Source organism: Diabrotica undecimpunctata, chromosome 3 (genome assembly GCF_040954645.1).
Source record: "Diabrotica undecimpunctata isolate CICGRU chromosome 3, icDiaUnde3, whole genome shotgun sequence".
NCBI lineage: Eukaryota > Metazoa > Arthropoda > Insecta > Coleoptera > Chrysomelidae > Diabrotica > Diabrotica undecimpunctata.
The window spans coordinates 3,611,239-3,628,710 of record NC_092805.1 but is presented as its reverse complement, the minus strand read 5'-3'; the positions used below and the strand labels follow the sequence as shown (position 1 = coordinate 3,628,710).

General features: G+C 35.2%; 1 protein-coding gene across 8 annotated transcripts in view; it reads right to left on the bottom strand.

Annotated features, from left to right (window-relative positions):
• Positions 1-1,165: 1,165 nt before the first annotated feature.
• Positions 1,166-17,472, bottom strand: part of Eip75B (Ecdysone-induced protein 75B) — a 395,498-nt gene continuing 379,191 nt past the window's right edge. For 6 of the 8 annotated variants that reach the window (XM_072525091.1, XM_072525098.1, XM_072525093.1 and 3 more), the window contains exons 3-5: positions 14,093-14,237; positions 5,581-5,822; positions 1,166-5,092 (exon numbers count right to left, since the gene is read on the bottom strand). In XM_072525091.1, coding sequence (XP_072381192.1) covers positions 3,266-5,092; positions 5,581-5,822; positions 14,093-14,237 — 2,214 coding nt within the window. In that variant the 3' untranslated portion in view covers positions 1,166-3,265. Of the gene's footprint in view, positions 5,093-5,580; positions 5,823-6,855; positions 7,067-14,092; positions 14,238-16,957; positions 17,040-17,472 lie in introns of those variants that run through there. The other 2 variants (XM_072525099.1, XM_072525096.1) reach the window with 2 other exon arrangements.

Below are 17,472 nucleotides of genomic sequence, written 5' to 3'. Positions count from 1 at the left end.
GTACCTTTAATAACTTATTTGCGGTCTAATAATTTAAAAACGTTTAATTTTGCTATTGACTTAGTCTTTTTTATCAATATGGGCACACATACCAGTGCTGTAACTACATGGTCAAACACAAGAAATGCAAGTTTTTTTCAACAAAAATCATTTTATCAGGTTTGGCTACAAATAATAATCATTGGGAACAAAATTTGTTTACAAACCACGAGTATCATTTGTAGCCAAACCAAAGGAAATGATTTTTGTCGAAAAAAACTTTTATTTCTTGGGTTAATCCATGTAGTTATGGCATATCCCTCGTATTCGTGCTTCTATTACCTTACTAGCTCTCTGATATTCTGAGTAACGTTAAATTTTGTTATTTTCTTCGTCCTTCATACTTTTCATAATATAATTCATCTCAAAGTATTGATATTTTTTAAAGATTTCAATAATTTTGTTTTTATTTTATAATTTTTTTTTGTCGGAAAAAATTTGCATTTTCGGTGTTACTCCATGTAGTTATAGCACATACCTTGTATGTGTACTTTAATTAACTTATTTGCTGTCTAATAGTTTAAAAAAAAACTTATTTCTTGGGTTAATCCATGTAGTTATGGCATACCCCTCGTATTCGTGCTTCTACTACCTTACTAGCTCTCTGATATTCTGAGTAACATTAAATTTTGTTATTTTCTTCGTCCTTCATACTATACTTCAGCTCAAAGTATTGATTTTTTTAAAGATTTCAATATATTTTTTTTAATTTTATTTTATAATTTTTTTTGTAGGAAAAAACTTGCATTTTTGGTGTTAGTCCATGTAGTTATAGCACATCGCTCGTATGTGTACCTTTAATAACTTATTTGCTGTCTAATAGTTTAAAAAACGTGTAATTTTGTTATTGACTACGTCTTTTTTATCAATATGGGTGGGCACACATACCAGAGACATGCTATAACTACATCGACAAACACAAGAATTTTTTATTTTTATTTCTTGGGTTAATCCATGCAGGTATTTGTGCCTCTACTAACTTATTAGCTTCATACTATATATACTTCAGCACAGAGTAGTGCTATTTTTTAAAGATTTGAGTAATTTTTTTTTCTTTTATAATTTCTTTTTTTTTAAGATTTTTATGCTTTTATGGGATAAAGGTATAGAAAACAAAACACAGATGTAATATCACCAAGACATGTTTATTCTGTCGGCCTCAACAAGCTCCCAATTTACAAAAATACAATTGTTTACGACACGGACCGTCGACCCACCCAGCAATTTCCACTGTGGGCATATCTCCAGTCCGAGTCCAACACAAACAATCGCCGAAAACAATATTAACAATAGAAATAAAAATAAATACAAATAAATAACAGTTAATGGAGCCATGATAGTTTGTGGGAAGATTTGGAAGGAAATTTCCATCAATAGTTGTCCAAAAATAAATTAGGAATATATATAAATAGATATAATTTGCTATTTGTACCTAAATATTCTAATTTTACTTCCCACTTTTTCAAACTGCTTTACATTCGTTTATTTATAAGAATAATTATAATTCACAGCAATTTTTTGTTTAATCAAAACAATTAATTTCAAAATTGTAATACAGGGTTGTCTAAAATTAAAAATTAGTAGAGATCAATACAACAAGTAACTCACCCTGTATTATACATTAATTAGACATGCAATGACACAAGTTCAAAAGGTGGGAAGTGTTTTTATAGATATATTTTTAAATAAAAACAAAAAAAAATAACATTTTTTTATCTATAGGAGATCTTTCTTCCAAACATGTTTTTAGATTAATAATTTATCGTATGACTCCAATAATTGTCTAAATACTATCCAGAAATAGGCTAAAAATCGGTTGGGGAACAGAATTGCACGTCCTATCGGCGTGTAGGGAGACAAACATGGGAGGCGCAACACAGGTGAGTTGGACCGCCATATTTAAAAAAAAAATGATCGGGCCTTAGTACGATGGGATGCATCGCATACCCCCCTCAGTCTCACGATTCTCCCTTGAACGCCTTATATACTAATCTTAAAATGGTATGAAACAATGGTGATACAAACAGGCGGATGATGAGGAGATGATTCCATGATAATGATTATGAGTCTCTTTACAAACTGAGATACGCAAAACACAAACTTATATTCATAAATATAGAGTAAAACGGAGACAAACTGCTGTGTTGCCAAATGTGTTCACGAAATTGTTGGTCAAACATAAATTAATTAAAAAAAAAATTCAAAATTTCAAAAGTTTGGTTCTAAAATTATGTTATTGTGGTACTTGTACGTTGTAAGTACTAAATTTAATAAGAATTAATCACAATTTAAACTAAAAAGACGTTTATTTTAATGAAATCCGAAGTGGAAATTAAAAAATACATTTTCGATTAAAATTTTGTACAGTTCTCATTAAATAGAGTAGAAAAATCCACAGAGAAAATACTAAAAAATCCACATGTACCCCTGATAATTAAAAACAAAGCTAAAAAGTGATGAACACAGTTCGTAAACACCGAAGCAACACAACAGGTTTCCGAAACACCCCTCATAAACCTACAAATCAATGTATCACATATATTAAACAATAATATAATTAAATCTATAATAGGATTGATTCGGGTGCTGATGCCAGTTTCATCGATCTTTATGTCATTTACATGGAACTATGTTTTAAATTAGTGATTGTTTGAAACCTTAACTAGAGACAGAGAGTCGGAAAGGGGGCGCTAGTGTGGTTTGTTGGTCCGCTATGTACAAAAGGTCGCGCCCCTCTTTCGACCATGGCGGAAGTAACTTTACATGAGAATCCGGGACGTCACCAATGGGCTTTTCCCTACTACTACTACAACATAACATGAGGGGCACACATCAACATACAGATATATAAACAGCGACAGGAAAAAGTATCCGATTTACCACGAATTTTCACTTCGAAAGATGACAAATATAGAAATTGCGGAATGTTCAGAAACTTTACAAAATTTATTTAAATTTTACATTTTTTCCCTAGAACGACATTTCACAACATCGATACCTTCTCTTTCGTTCGTTTTGCAATTTGATCATTTTTCCGGTGGCTATGTAGACAGAGATAGTAGGGCTGAATATACAGTAATTATAAATTATTTGGTTTTGTAACACGATCAAAAGTGGCACCTTAATGTCCTCTGTCGCAAAAAGTCTCTCAGTAGGCGATGGGCATGTGCACTCCACTTTGTACTAATCTCACGAAGCGGTTTAAAAACAAACCGCCACGGCTGTCTTACACTTCTAGAGTCACCACCTTCATCGGCCTCGGTGAAGGAGATGGTGATTTTTTGGACAAATTTAGCGGCTGTTGTGAGTCCGCTATATCAACCTGCAGCTCTACCATTTTGGGTATCGTCGTTAGTAACGAAGAGTGCGGACTGGCGGGAGATCTAGACTGTGGAGGAGCTGGTGAAGTCGAGTGTGGAGACTGCTGCGGGTGCAGATACAGCCGGCTGTAGTCCTGGTGCTGAGGGGGTGGTGTGTGGCTGTTGTGCATCTGACTTTGGCGAGCAGTAGTTGTTATCACACTGGTAGCCCACGCAGGCTGTAGCAACGACCCATTTGATGTCTTGTAGGGACATGCGGTGGGGGCTGCTGTTACCATAGGAGAGGCCGATTCACCACCTCTCATTATGAAGTTGTGAATAACTTCGGTTCTTTTCATTTGCTCCGCTGTCATCCTTGGACCTTCCATAAGTGACCTGGCCAACATCGAGTGTGAACTGGACAACGTAGATTGAGGAGCAGCTGTGAGCTGCATTTGTAGTTGAGATTGCACTGGTTGTGGGGACATGATGACAACTGGTTCTGCTTCTGCCGAATCTTTGTTCCTCAAGGCTCTGAATTTTTTATGTGGTTTGTAGGCCTCATCCATGAGAGAATTTGTGTCGTACAAGGGGGGTGCTTGTAAAACACGTTTGAGAACGGGCATGTCCTCGACTATGTGATGATCATCGACAGATGATCGAGGGCTGGAACAGACTGAAGTGGGTTTTTCGATTTTTTCAGTTCCTGATTCAATGCCAGAGTCGCTAGGGGAATCAAGCTTTCTGAATCTGGGGTGAGGATTATGTGATGGCCTTGAAACTGGGGTTATTGTAATTCCGTTGTGGATTAAATGTGATGTGGCTGCTAATTCATCATCACCAGAAGAGGTTGAGCCAGAATTGGCTCGATGTCTGTGCGGACAAACGCCACCTGCCAGGGTAGCGGCTAGCAAGGGTGCGTTCGTTATATTTGAGCTGATATGGTGACTACTAGGATGAGGATATTCATGGATTGATGTCATTTCTGAAGAGCACATCGATTCTGTGCTGGATACAGAGCCAAGAGGAGACTTAGCATCATCCATAGTTACATCAGATGAAGATGACCACGAAGAGGCTGCTGGGCTTTTGCTGTTACTTTCTTCTTCCATATGGCCATTCCACGTATGATGATGGAACTGTTGCTGCTGTATGATCTGATGCTGTTCTGTCATTTTGAAGGCAAGTAATTTCTCCGAATGAAGAGTGTTTAACGTACGAAGATCAGGAATCTTCTTCATTAATTCATCCATGATATGGGGTTGACCGAGATGGTTTTGGGAGACAACCATTTGTAAAGATGCCTTCAGTTTGTTATGCATCTTCTCGATCAATTCGGTGTTTCTTAGACCGGGACGATCAGCGGCGATCACGACCACAGAACAGAAAAGTCCAATCTCGGCGTCGGATAATCTTAAAAAGTTCATTCTTTCCGCGAAATCAAACATACTGTCCATTAAGAACCGAGCATTAGAACTATTGTGAACAGAGTCACGTTTTAGCACTTGTCCATTTAAACAAACCATACTGGCTGTTTGAGAGTCAAACATACACGCGAGACGCACTAACAACACTTCAAAAACTCCAGCTTTCAGCAAAGTAACTTGATCATCTTGAGCCAATAAGGTGAATCCAGGTATGCGTTTGGCGAACTCCACAACACCACGAATGGCTGGAGAGAATCTCTTTGAGAAGTCCTGCAACAATTCTTGTTGGCCCGATAACGGTTGTGGATTGGGATTCAAAGGACATGCCTGAAACAAAAAGAGAAAATCTATTTAGTATTAATTCGTAAAGCTATGAAAACAATTACAATATTTTCATATTATCTGCCAAAGTTAAAAATAGAATGACCTTTGAGCGACTCAGGAGAAGGTTAAGAATAATAGCGATCGATTCCAAGGTCTGTCACGTACACATTTTTAACGGAATCTTTAACATTTTTGTGCTCTCGTTGATAACAAATTAGAGTAGATGATGAGTTTGAGATAAACATGTTGTCTATAGATATTCAAGTACGTTTTAACCTTGTCCATAATCCCTGATAAATGTAACGCGAAGAAACAGACGGATATAAACATAACCTTGAACGTTTCCGCTTGTCCCTCTGGTACCAAGGTCAGCAAGTCTGGTCAATTACATTATTGTTTAGGGTACGTTACCATAACGCCCTATTTCCGTCGCCGTAGTGCTCGGTAGATCATTATATTTTGTGAAATAATATATAAATAAAAATACTTACCAAACTTGGTGGACAAACTGTATACGAAGGATGATCCCTTGCACGCTGTAGCATAGGTTCGACTTTATCCCTGGTGAAATCACAGGTGTCGATATGGGCCCTGACGACAGTTTCGAGCAATCTTTGTTCATCTTCCAATTCAGCAGAGATAGCTTTTTCTAAGGAGCGCGAATTTGAACTTTGCTGCATAGCAGCCAAAATCCTGGCCTTTTCCCTCTTCGGCACACGACCAAATCTAACAGCTGTAACAAAAGAAATAAAACCGTAAGTAAATACCGTCGACAAACTTTCAAAAATATTTAAATGTAAGGGTGGATATGTATGCATAAACATCCAGGTGCCCTTTGGGTGAGCGCGTGCCAGCTGCTCTACATCTGTTTTAATCCGTTAAAAAAGTACCAGCGACAGGAGAAAGTGTTTGTGCTGTTCGATAATATGGTATAAAGTTGGAAAACGCGGGAGAGAAATTTGCCTGCTTTCACAAAGATTCTAGGTCAACGAGAAAGTATTTCGATAAATTCGATTGTCAAAAAATTGATCTCGATGTGCAAAAAAGTACCAAAACATATTTTCGTACATTGGCAACCGATACGAATTTATAAAAATATGTACGTGTACATATAAAAATAGATAGAGACAGTCATATTGTGCTTTTTAATAAAAGATTAGTAGATATTGTTGTATATTTAAAAAATTAAATGTATCAATGTTTCGTTTATAGTATAGTAAAAAAAATATAAGTTTGTTTTAAGTATTTAGCATTTTATGTTCGATAATAGAAAAAAATTGGTTCACTAATATTCCAATATTTTTAAAATACAATCAAGTATCTCTCAAATAGTAAATGTCGTTGAAATAATGTAGTTCTAGGAAGTGATTTAGAAAAAAGTAGAAACACCAGCTACTTCAATTTATCTTGATTAATTGATAAAATGAAAAAAGAACATAAAATTTAGTATCAAATGATGAGATTTGAAAGTTATTGTACATTTGTTTTTCGTTGTCAAAATATTGGATTGCTAATTTTAAAATTATTTAAATAAATTAATCCTTTTTTAATGTATTCATTGACGCAAATATGATGAGATATGACACTTTTTAAGTTTACATTTTTTTTCGTCGTCAAAATATAGTTTTGTTAATTTTAAAATTATTTTTAATATATTCATTGATGATATTTGCGTACAAAACAAAATTAAACTGCTGAAACATTCAATAATTAGTAAGACCGTTATCACGAGTAAAACACTTTGAATTTAGCAAAAAAACACCTACGTGCGTTATGATAGTTGACAACACCATTAAGTATTCCCTTAAGGATGGGTAATTCTTCACCCATTGTACACTTTAACTGATCACTTTCACCAAAAAACACATGTGCACGTCGCGATTGACGTAGATTCGGGCTGCGAGCACGAGTGACAGCACGAGCTGGCATTCCCGAGATGGTAGCGAGTATAGTGGCGCGAATAATACTTCCAGCCAGCACCCACGGTCGCGATTCCCCTCTAACGGCGACCCCCCCACTAGTCGCCTTCCCCTCCATCACCCTTGAACTTGAGAGTTGCGTCGCTGGTTCGAATATATCGACGGTGCGCGTTTAGATTTGAAAACGGGCGCCGGGTGGGGAGGGAGAGGAGAACGACAAGGACGCTCGGTGCCCCCGTCACCCACCTAGAGGGCATTCCGGGGCCGACGCGGCACAGAGGCGAAATCAGGGGTACCCCCGTCGAAAATTCGAAAACATTTGATTGTGATTTATGGCATTTCTTTAATTATATTATTATTTATATTAATACTATTGATTCAAAAAAAATCTCGTTTAATTTCATTATTTCTTTGATTTATTATTAATATTTTTGATCTTTGTAGGCTGTTCTTTTCCTGCTCAGTACGAGAGGAACCAATTCTTAAGATTTTGTCTGAACGTTTGCAAGGGCCGGACATGTGATACGAATGGGAGAGGATAGGCTACCAAAACGAGCACTGAACGCCAGAATGCAGGGAAAGAGACCAGTTGGAAAGCCAAGAAAGCGCTGGGAAGACACAGTAAGCAGCGACGCACAAGCACTTTTAGGAGTCCGTGTATGGAGAAGAGCAGCCACAGACAGACAAGGGTGGAGGCAAAAAATAAAGGAGGCCAAGGCTCATTTTGGGCTGTAGTGCCGAAGGAGAAGAAGAAGTTTGCAAGGCCTTTCCATTCGAAAATATTACCAGTTTTTAGCGCTTTTCGTCCATAAATTTTAGCATTTTTTATACCACAGGTTCGAACAAATGGTTGAAGCACTTCCTCGACCGAGTTATGATGGGAATCAAGAATATTCCTGAACGTAAATTGATTGTGTTACAACGTTACGTTACAGTTGTTACTTGCAACGATATCTCTTGGAATCTCGGAAGTCTATAGGCTTAAAACAACCGTTTCAAAACAGTCTTTTTATGTAGTTTTTTGTTTTCGATTTAAGGGTCGTCCATTTAATACACCTAAATGATCAATTCAATGCCATATACGCCATTACTATTTGGGTCTTATTACTATTTTGTTCTTTGATAATTGACTATTTTTATATTGAAAAATAAATATATCTATTATATACAAATAATGAACTTAAAATCTTAGTTTTTCCGTCTTTTTAAATTAAACAAAAACTCGAATCCACTTCTGCATAAGTCTTAAAGATTGGCAGCACCCCAAAACAATAAAAAACGATGAGTTTTTTAGAGCCAACCTCGGTATTTTTAGCAATGTGTATAAACAAGTCGAAGATTTGCATAATTATGCTACAAAAAAAATAAACTTAACAAAAACATGATCATTGTATTGTTGACGACTCAAAATATAAATATGACCTTAACCACGCTGTGAGTTGTTTTGAAGCAAAAACGTTAGGATCGTATTAATAATTTAAATAATACAAAAAATAATTGTTTAACTTTGAACGTAGAAGGAATATTGTACGCGAAAAATATTTTGATTAAGTCTACGGTCAATATTTATTTAAGAATGTTTTTGATAAGTCATAAGAGTATTAAATTTAACAAGAAAACAAAAACTAAAACAAGATATACATACAATGAAAGGAGATACTAAAAACTGGAAATTTAATAAATCTAGATGAAGAAAGCGATTCCTTGTTTCTTGGTATATATATGGCTAATAAAAAATATGATTGAAACAAAGTTAAGAAGGAAAAATATTAATACTGAAAAACAAGTCATGTATATTATTCTCATAAATTTGGTCATTATGAAGAAAAGTTGTAGACGATATAATTATACTTAACAAACGAATCCCATAAACATTCTTTCCTGGCATTTGATACACATTAAAAAGCAATCTAAGGATGGGAAATCATAATAATAAAAGAAAGTCATACATGTTTATACTTTCATATCACAAAACTGTGATCCCCTGTCATTATCACGCTCCAAAGTCTACCAATGAGTTGAATGGAACAATCAAAAAATTCACAGGAAAAAAATCAAATGGTACTCGTATAAAAAATCATTAAAAAAGGTATTTTTGAAGTCTAAATCTCTTGTAAAAAATGTTGTTTCCTCTTGTATCGAAAACCTTCACATATTTTTGTAAATATTGGGGTAAAATATGTTTAAAAACTACAAAATTTAGAAACGCATTTTAAAAATCTCTCATTTTTCTACATTTTCGCCGATCCGGCAACGTCGCTGGGCGCTGCGATCTTTATTCCTCGAAACGTGCGATTCTACTGACGTAGTACAGGTTTCCGTCGCCAGAAAGCAGCACCTCCCGACTATCTAGAGCACCGCGCGGTGTTGTATTTTAGTGCTATCGCTATGGACTTTACAACATGCACTTCCAATGAGTCACATCTGTTTGGAATCGCGCTCAAGAGGTGATTCCCGACTTGAAGCCACGTTATGGGCTCGATTTGAATATCGTTAATATGGTAATTTTTGAAAGAAAATAAATAAAATTGTTGAGCTCAGTTTATTATTTTTTAGCTTAATTTTGGTGAAGGAGATATGTTATAAATTGTCACGTAATTGTCATTTGTCATACATTATAAGACAGATTCGTTTTTGATTGTTCGTTCAATGATCGGAATTTTAATACCTACAATATTATAGATCTGTTTGCATACGGTTTAGAGACTTGGAATCTAATAAAAAGTAATGAAAACATATTAATTAGGAAGTTTAAAGAGAAAAGTAATAAGAAAAATTTACGGATCGGTGAATGACAATGATCTCTGAAGAACATAATGCGAACTTTATGGAATATACCATCAACAAGAAATCGTTACATATATCAAAATATGATATTTGAAGTAGGATAGATATGTGATGCAGATGGGGCACTCAGAAAAACACTCCCCGATACACCCGTTAAGAGGAAGACCAAGAACAAAATTCCTTGATAACATCGACGATAATTGCCGGAAGAAGATGATGCATAGGGAGAATTGTATTTAGATTTATCGAACATCGTAAGAGCTTTTTTAGTTGCCATATTTCCTTCTACTTGTATATTTATTATTATTTCAAGTGTGTCATATACCCTTAACTTCTTAACAGTTGGATTTTTATCTTTTGGTTAATTGCCTTGCATATGTTTGTATCAAATGTTGTTTATTGTAAACAAATTTTAAGTTATCAATTTATTTTAGTTAAATAATAGTAAAAAATATTCTGTTCAACGTTAATTCTGACACTCAACTATGTTCGAATTCGCTAATTTCCCTCCACTCCTATCTAACATGAAGCAACAACCACCTCGGGTGAAAGACGAATTTTATTAACTTAGAAAGTATGACAAAAGTTCAATGCCTCGACAGAGATTAGCTACGAGAAAAAAAGCATTCTAACCGATGGATGGAGAGAAGAAAAAAACAAAGTGATTTCAGTTCTGTTACGACATACAACTTTCACCCGTTAGGAAGTTAGAAAACAAGACATGCAACTGTTAAGCTTTCATTGAACTTACAACGATTACTTTCACCTAATGTTAAGTCTAAAAATCGTGGTAAAAGTCGTTGTTAGATGTGCGGGGGAAGAGGTTATCAGCCTCGTTAACATTGAATATAATAGAGAGGCAAAAAGCGTTCAGAAACGATTTCACAAGATTTAACTTGGGTTTTATTTAATTAACTACTTGGTACTTCTTGGGGTATATTGATCTATAGGGAGTATAATGACACCATGTCTCTATCTCTATCATTATTTGTTTTGGTCTGCTAGCAAAGCTTCGTGTAGACAATAACCGCGCTGAGCTATACCTTTTCTACCATATTTTTGGTGTTCTGTCTACCAAACTCAGTGTGTTTGACTTCTGAGTTTTACCATATCTGGCCCATTAACTTCTCTATTGCCCTTTGCGTGCGAGTAAATAAAAAATGGTATTCATTTTTGAAGGAGAACAATTTTTGATAAAGACAATAGATTTGAGTCCCGCTATCAAAGAAACCAGGCAAGCTAAGTTTAAATCAATCCAGATGCTACTAAGACTAAAAACGAAATAATAAAACAGTGTAATTTTTCTGTAGAAAACACCTTTGTGACAGTTTTGTAGTCAATTCCTTCGTTTAAAGACTATAAAAAACCTTTTTCGAGCAGTTCGAGAGAAAGTCCTAAATTCTCGTTCTACTAATTTTATTTGTCCTTAAAATCTACAAAAAGACCTGACTTATTAAGCAATCACTATTTATCAAAAACGAAAGTGAAAATTCTGAATTCGGGGTCTTTGACACTGCCAAAACTAGGGTGAAAAGTTTCAAAATTCGCGACCGATTACCACACAGTGCTTTCTAAGAAATCGGTACCGAAGTAGCCCAAATCCGCGATGAAAAATTTGCACGTCGCTGTAATGGCAATTCTTAGTGGTTATTGTGATAGTGCGGTAAAAATTTGATCGAAGGAAAAACAAATGCCGAACAAAGTTAATTTGTTATTCAACTATAATCGTCTCTTTTAACGACAAAAATGCTCAATTTACATTACACCACCACAAATATGATAATTTTACAGTAACGTAAACATGAAACACACAAAAGCTGTCAGAATTTGATATTTCCAGGGTAATAACACCACCATCAAAATGTGTTGTAGCCACTAGGGGTTATTGGCTCACAAGTTCCAAGTCAAGCATGGCAACTTTGAAATGACATAATCAATAACATCTTTGGATATACGCATTTCTACATAATTGTACAAAAAAACTTAAAAATGTGATTTTCATCACAATCATAACCATTAATTGTGGCTTAATTCCATAAAAAACTAATACGACAATTTTTGTCAAAATCCCAAATACAAACAGTGTTATTTAACTCGAAATATCTGAAAGTGAATACGGTACGTCTTTTTCGCCAAATTTACCCGTACTATGTGTCGATTTTGGCCAGATTCGTTGCGTAAACCAACGGTTGAATGAAGTAAAAGTGTACGCGAGTCGACCACTTCTATGTGGAACAATGATCTGTTCACTCGGGTTCAAGCGAAGTTGATGGCCTCAACACGATTTAGCGCCGCCACTTGCTTGCAATAAAATAGTTGTGCAAGAAGGAGAGAACATGCTGTTGCGATACCTTTACATCGAACCTGGGTGGTGTTAACTGACAATTTTTATGTCGATAAAGAGGTCAGTGTTCAATAAACTGTTTGTTTGGTGCTTAGTATCGATATTATTAGTATGTAAACAATTATTTCACTTTAGAAATAATTTATTTGTTTACAATTATAGGAAAAATAGTTTGAAGAGAAAATCGCAAAGTATACAAAAATATGTTAAACTGGGAACTATATTCAAGTCAACTGCTTGTAAAACCATAAAAATCGGCACCAATTTTATAGTTACTCTTTCTTTTAAGACTACAGCTTCTTGATCATATTTTCTTCAGTTCTGCATGAATGTATAGTGCCAATAATAGATTGTGTATTTCAATGAGAATATTTGGCCTTATACACTGCAACTTAAACGATCCTTTGTGTATATTTGATGGTCGTTTTAGTCCAAATGATTTAGACTTCTAGGAAAACCTTACATCCACAAAATAACTGCAGAACAATATGAAGATTCCCATGTCTGATTTTACAGAAATAATCACAATGAAAATCCAATGAAAACAACTGTGAAAAGTTCGACTTTTTAAAGAGTATTTTTGTATATAGAGGGAAGATACCTTTAACAGAATATATTCTTCTAGTTGGTTGCAGTACTTGCAGTAAATTCCGCAGTAGTGTGTCAAAAGAACTATTAGCTTGGTCTTTGGCAAGATCATCATCAATAGCATTATAAGCAATTCTTTTATGTTCTGGCATCCATAACGAAGATAGTTAGTTATATTGCACCAGTTTCTTAAGAGATCCAAGTTACTATGGATTCACAAGAGAGTCTTTAGTGCAGCATGGGGCTAAACAAGAAAATGTTGTCCAAATTGAGTCGTGTTTTGATCTACCGTTTGATCATTTGATTAGCGATTTTAGTGGTTCCCTTTTCAGAAAAAGCTCAGGCAACATTTTTTTAAGTGTTTTCTTCCGAATTTATACATCCTAAGTTACATTTTGATACTCGAAGATTCTACAATGGCTGTCTTCCATAATAACTCTTATTTACTTTTAGATCTGCCAGTAAAGACCAAACAATGCAACAGAAACTTCTCAAAAAAATTGGAGACTCTTTTAAGATGCTTTGTATATTTGGAAAAGTATAATAATAAAAAAAAAGAAACGATCTACCCGAAAGACCTAAATTTTTTCATTGTCCTAGTGTGATCATCAAATAAAATCAAAAGTTTTTACCTACAAACAATTTTTTTGAAGTGTATTTTTTAATAAAATAGTTTTTATTAGCACTAGTTATATAATATTGAATTCAAAGCTCAACAAATTCAACAGAAAACGAAAACCACTCTCAAACAGCAAACAATCATTCAAATCAAGTCTTATCACGTCATCCGAAGAACAGTTAATTGGGCTAAGCCTATGGAAAATCCTCATGAGCATTACTGAAAAGTCTCGGGGTAGGAATGACCTAGTATTGTGAACACGAGGTCGTTCACCTACGGCACGTTGAACTTTCTCGAATGCGCGCAGATGTGGAATTTGTGCAGAGGTCGTTAAACCCTGGACCTGGATGACCTATATTTACACAATCTAACAGGGATTACTGGTTCCAGATTACTAGAAATGCATTCGGACTGCATTTTTTACACATAACAAGCGTTTTCTCATGATGTTACATACAGCTGGTCGGTAAAATTGTTAAAAGATGGTTTAACCTACCTCAACAAACTATTCAGACACTATTTTTATCGACAAAATACTATCTACAATATGTAATTAGAATTATAAATATAAATTTTTAATAAAAAACAATTTGGAGGGAATTTTATCCTGACACAAACACTTATTTTTACAAATAAACAAATAAGAAAATAGTGTAGTTTCTTTGTTGATATCTTACAGTACGATTTGTTCTGAATAGTTGTTTTTGTTGGTCATTTTTAGTAATAAAAAAATTAAAAGTACTCACCGTCTCTGCTCATCCCAACCGCGATGCATTTCTTAAGCCTGCAATACTGGCAGCGATTCCTGTTGATCCGAAGAATGGAACACTGCTGGTTTTTGGTGCAGGGCCTGTACTGTATCTTCTGCTGGATGCTGCGTCTGAAGAAACCCTGCGAAGAACACTCATTTTTTAGACAATCGTCACCACTATCGCATCCCGAACTACTACTATCATCACTACGGGCAGTAACAGACCCTTGTGGCACTAAGGACTCTGTACAATTTAGCACAGCCATCATAATTAATTTAATTGATTAGTTAATTGCACATAACAAACGTGATCGATTTTTTTTAAGAGAGTGATCTCGTATGTGTCGACCAATCTGCGAGAAATTCGAGAGAACACTGAGCAGCAAGCAACAAACGATCGAGTTCGCCAGTGTTACCATCTGACCTACTTCCCGGTTGTTAACCCGCTAAAGCTAAAGCTCGCGAGGCCAGTTCACTCCGTGAAAGTGAGAGTGGCGGTCTCTTTTCCACCCGCAGCGATGCCAGCGAGCCAGAGAGAGAAGGATTGAGTTTCGCCATTCGCGTATTGCCCCAACTATTCTATATGGCGAATATTTTTCGCAAAAAATTATTACAAACGGTTATCAATCATATCAACCTGATTATTTAGATGTATTAGAAGTTATTCGGTAGAGAAATTAAGAAATATTATCGAAAATCCCGGGGTTATGGGCTGAACAACGCGGCTCGGTCGTTGACCTGCCAGGGAAACTGGTGCAATTTATATAATTGTGCATCGGAATAAAAATGTAAGTAGCATAATAAAACAACAGTTTATCGCGTATGTCGATAAAAGTAAAACAAAAATTGATAATACAGCAAACAAAACCGATAGAATCTAGGTCAATATTTGGTAGATAGTTGCAATATTGAGGTCATGACAATTAATAGTCGAAGTAGTGCAGTGACTGACACCGAATTGGGTTATCGTATTTCGCGAATTGACAATATTATATTCAGAACGCCGCAGGTCGATGAACTCACAACAAATAAGAGTATAGTTGTAAATAATATAGATGACCGAGAAGGGAGATAGATGGGCCAGTTGTAGAAAAAGTTTCAAGTCAACAATGAAGTGGAGGGGGGCCGGAGAACGTGATGCACCGCGGAAAAACTGTAATTTCGGAGAGCGGGGAGTTGTGGGAGTTTTTGTATTGAGTCATAGACGAACTGGGAGATTTCTGAGGAATTTTGTTTACTCATATATATATCCTCGATTATGCAGGAAGTAATTTATATAGAAAAAAATTTGTGTTTGGTACGGTCTAGAGCTTTCGTTTTTCGTTTTATTAAACAGAATGATTTTTAAGCAAAAACTAGATAATTTTCAATATCTTCCTCAATTACAAACAAACAATATGAAAAAATTGAGAACCTCTCGTGCAAAAACCTATTTCATAGCTGAAGCAAATCACCACAGCTCATCTGCATTCACCTACTGAACCAAATCGCTCAACTAAAAGAAAGAAAATGTCTTCTCCAGTAGAAAAAAATTACTATACTTCTTTTTATAACACATTTGACTTTTGCATTTTATGAGACAATGCAAATGAGATAAGACCGTTGTAATTTTCTCCCACAAAAACTTTGCTATCCAAATACGAATTTACATAAAAGGTGTTAACACTGTTAATATACTATGAGCAATACAGGTAAATTATGTTCCTAAAAACGAATTCACCAAACTTTTCTCACCTTGGTGGGACAACGAATGCGAGTGCAGCCATAAATGAAAGAAAAATGGGTTAAACAGTTTCTCAGCTCTGTAGCTGAGAGTTTCTCAGCTACAGAGCTCTCAACCCAAGCCAAAAAACTGCAGATAAGTATGTACTTCTTTTTTTCGGTGCCATATTAGGTCTCCATAACATTGGCGATTTCTTCACGATCTTCTGCTAATCGGAATAGATTGGTGCTTAAACAATATGAACTTATGATGTACTAACCAACGGAAACAACAATAAGAATAACCATTGTATATATTTAGAGTCCATAGGTTTAAAAGAAATTGATTTTGCACTACATAATAAAAAAAATACATCTCCTAGATAAGACATCTTTCTCAACTACGTATCTGAATTTATTTCTACTTTCTGGCAACAATGGAGCAAATCTCACCCATTGCCAATAAGTATCTAGCAGATAGCTGTAACAGTGGACATCTACCACCTCACACCCATCCACAATAGTCATTTTCTTCCTACTTAGCTACAAAATACCAACGAAAAGATGTTTTAATTTTTGTAACATCTTTTTTATCATCTATTTTCTCTCAACACCTATCCTGATATTCAAAATTGAAGAAAACCGATACCGTTATCACCTCCTCAACCAATTTCGAAAAACAGTTACTTCAGTAATACAAGTCGGATTTTTCTCGTCGAGCATTGTTCGCGAACAGGCCTACCACTCCAAGAGTCAAACACCTTTTTCGCGCTGCTACGCATAGCAGCCCAAAGAGAATATTCTCGAATATAGTGTGACGTTTGTTCACTATCGCTGTTGCGTCATCGGGGACTACCCGGTCAGTTGCAACATGTGTCAACGATCGGAGTAGTTAACGTTTGGTTAATAATGAACGTACAGGGTGTCCCAAATTTTTTTAAATAAATTCTCTAAAAAAATATTACAGGTTTTAAATCTGTGAGTATTTTTGTTTATGTTTTCTATAACGTTTTTAGTTTTGTGAATCTATTTGTCAGCGGAATCCAAATTTGAACAACCTTTGATTGCCACTGGATTTTTACTGAAATTAATGTGGCTATAGATAATGCTTTAAAAAAAAAAGAGTTAAAAATATTGAGAATAAATCTACATTAATTACCTTAATTTCAAGTGCTTTTTCCAGGGGTTTCAAAACGATTTTGACTATATTTATTATCTTCAGTTTCAGTTTGTACGCATTTTTAAAATTTTTGACACTAAGTTTTAAGAACTGTCAAATTGGAATATGACGAACAAAATTTAAATAACAATATTAATTTTTGGCGGTGACATTTCTGTGTTGCCAACGGTATACACATCATAATTTTGTTATTGTGTCCTGACAATCAGGTCTTCAGAGAATCAGCGAAAAAAAACATACTGAGAAAACTCAGATTGTACAATTTTCGAATAAGATTTTTGTGAAAATTTTTAAGGTACTTAAAATGCTTTTATATATTATATAAACGTTTATTAGGTGTGTTATCCCCTACCCTTTATCTCTTGCTGTGCTTCTCTACTATAGGATCAGTAAAATAGCTTCAGAACAGTACCATAGGCAAGTCACACACCAGCAAATTCTAGTCTTCTAAGGAGAAGATTCATTTAGAATTTTAAACTGGTGTCTTAGCGTTT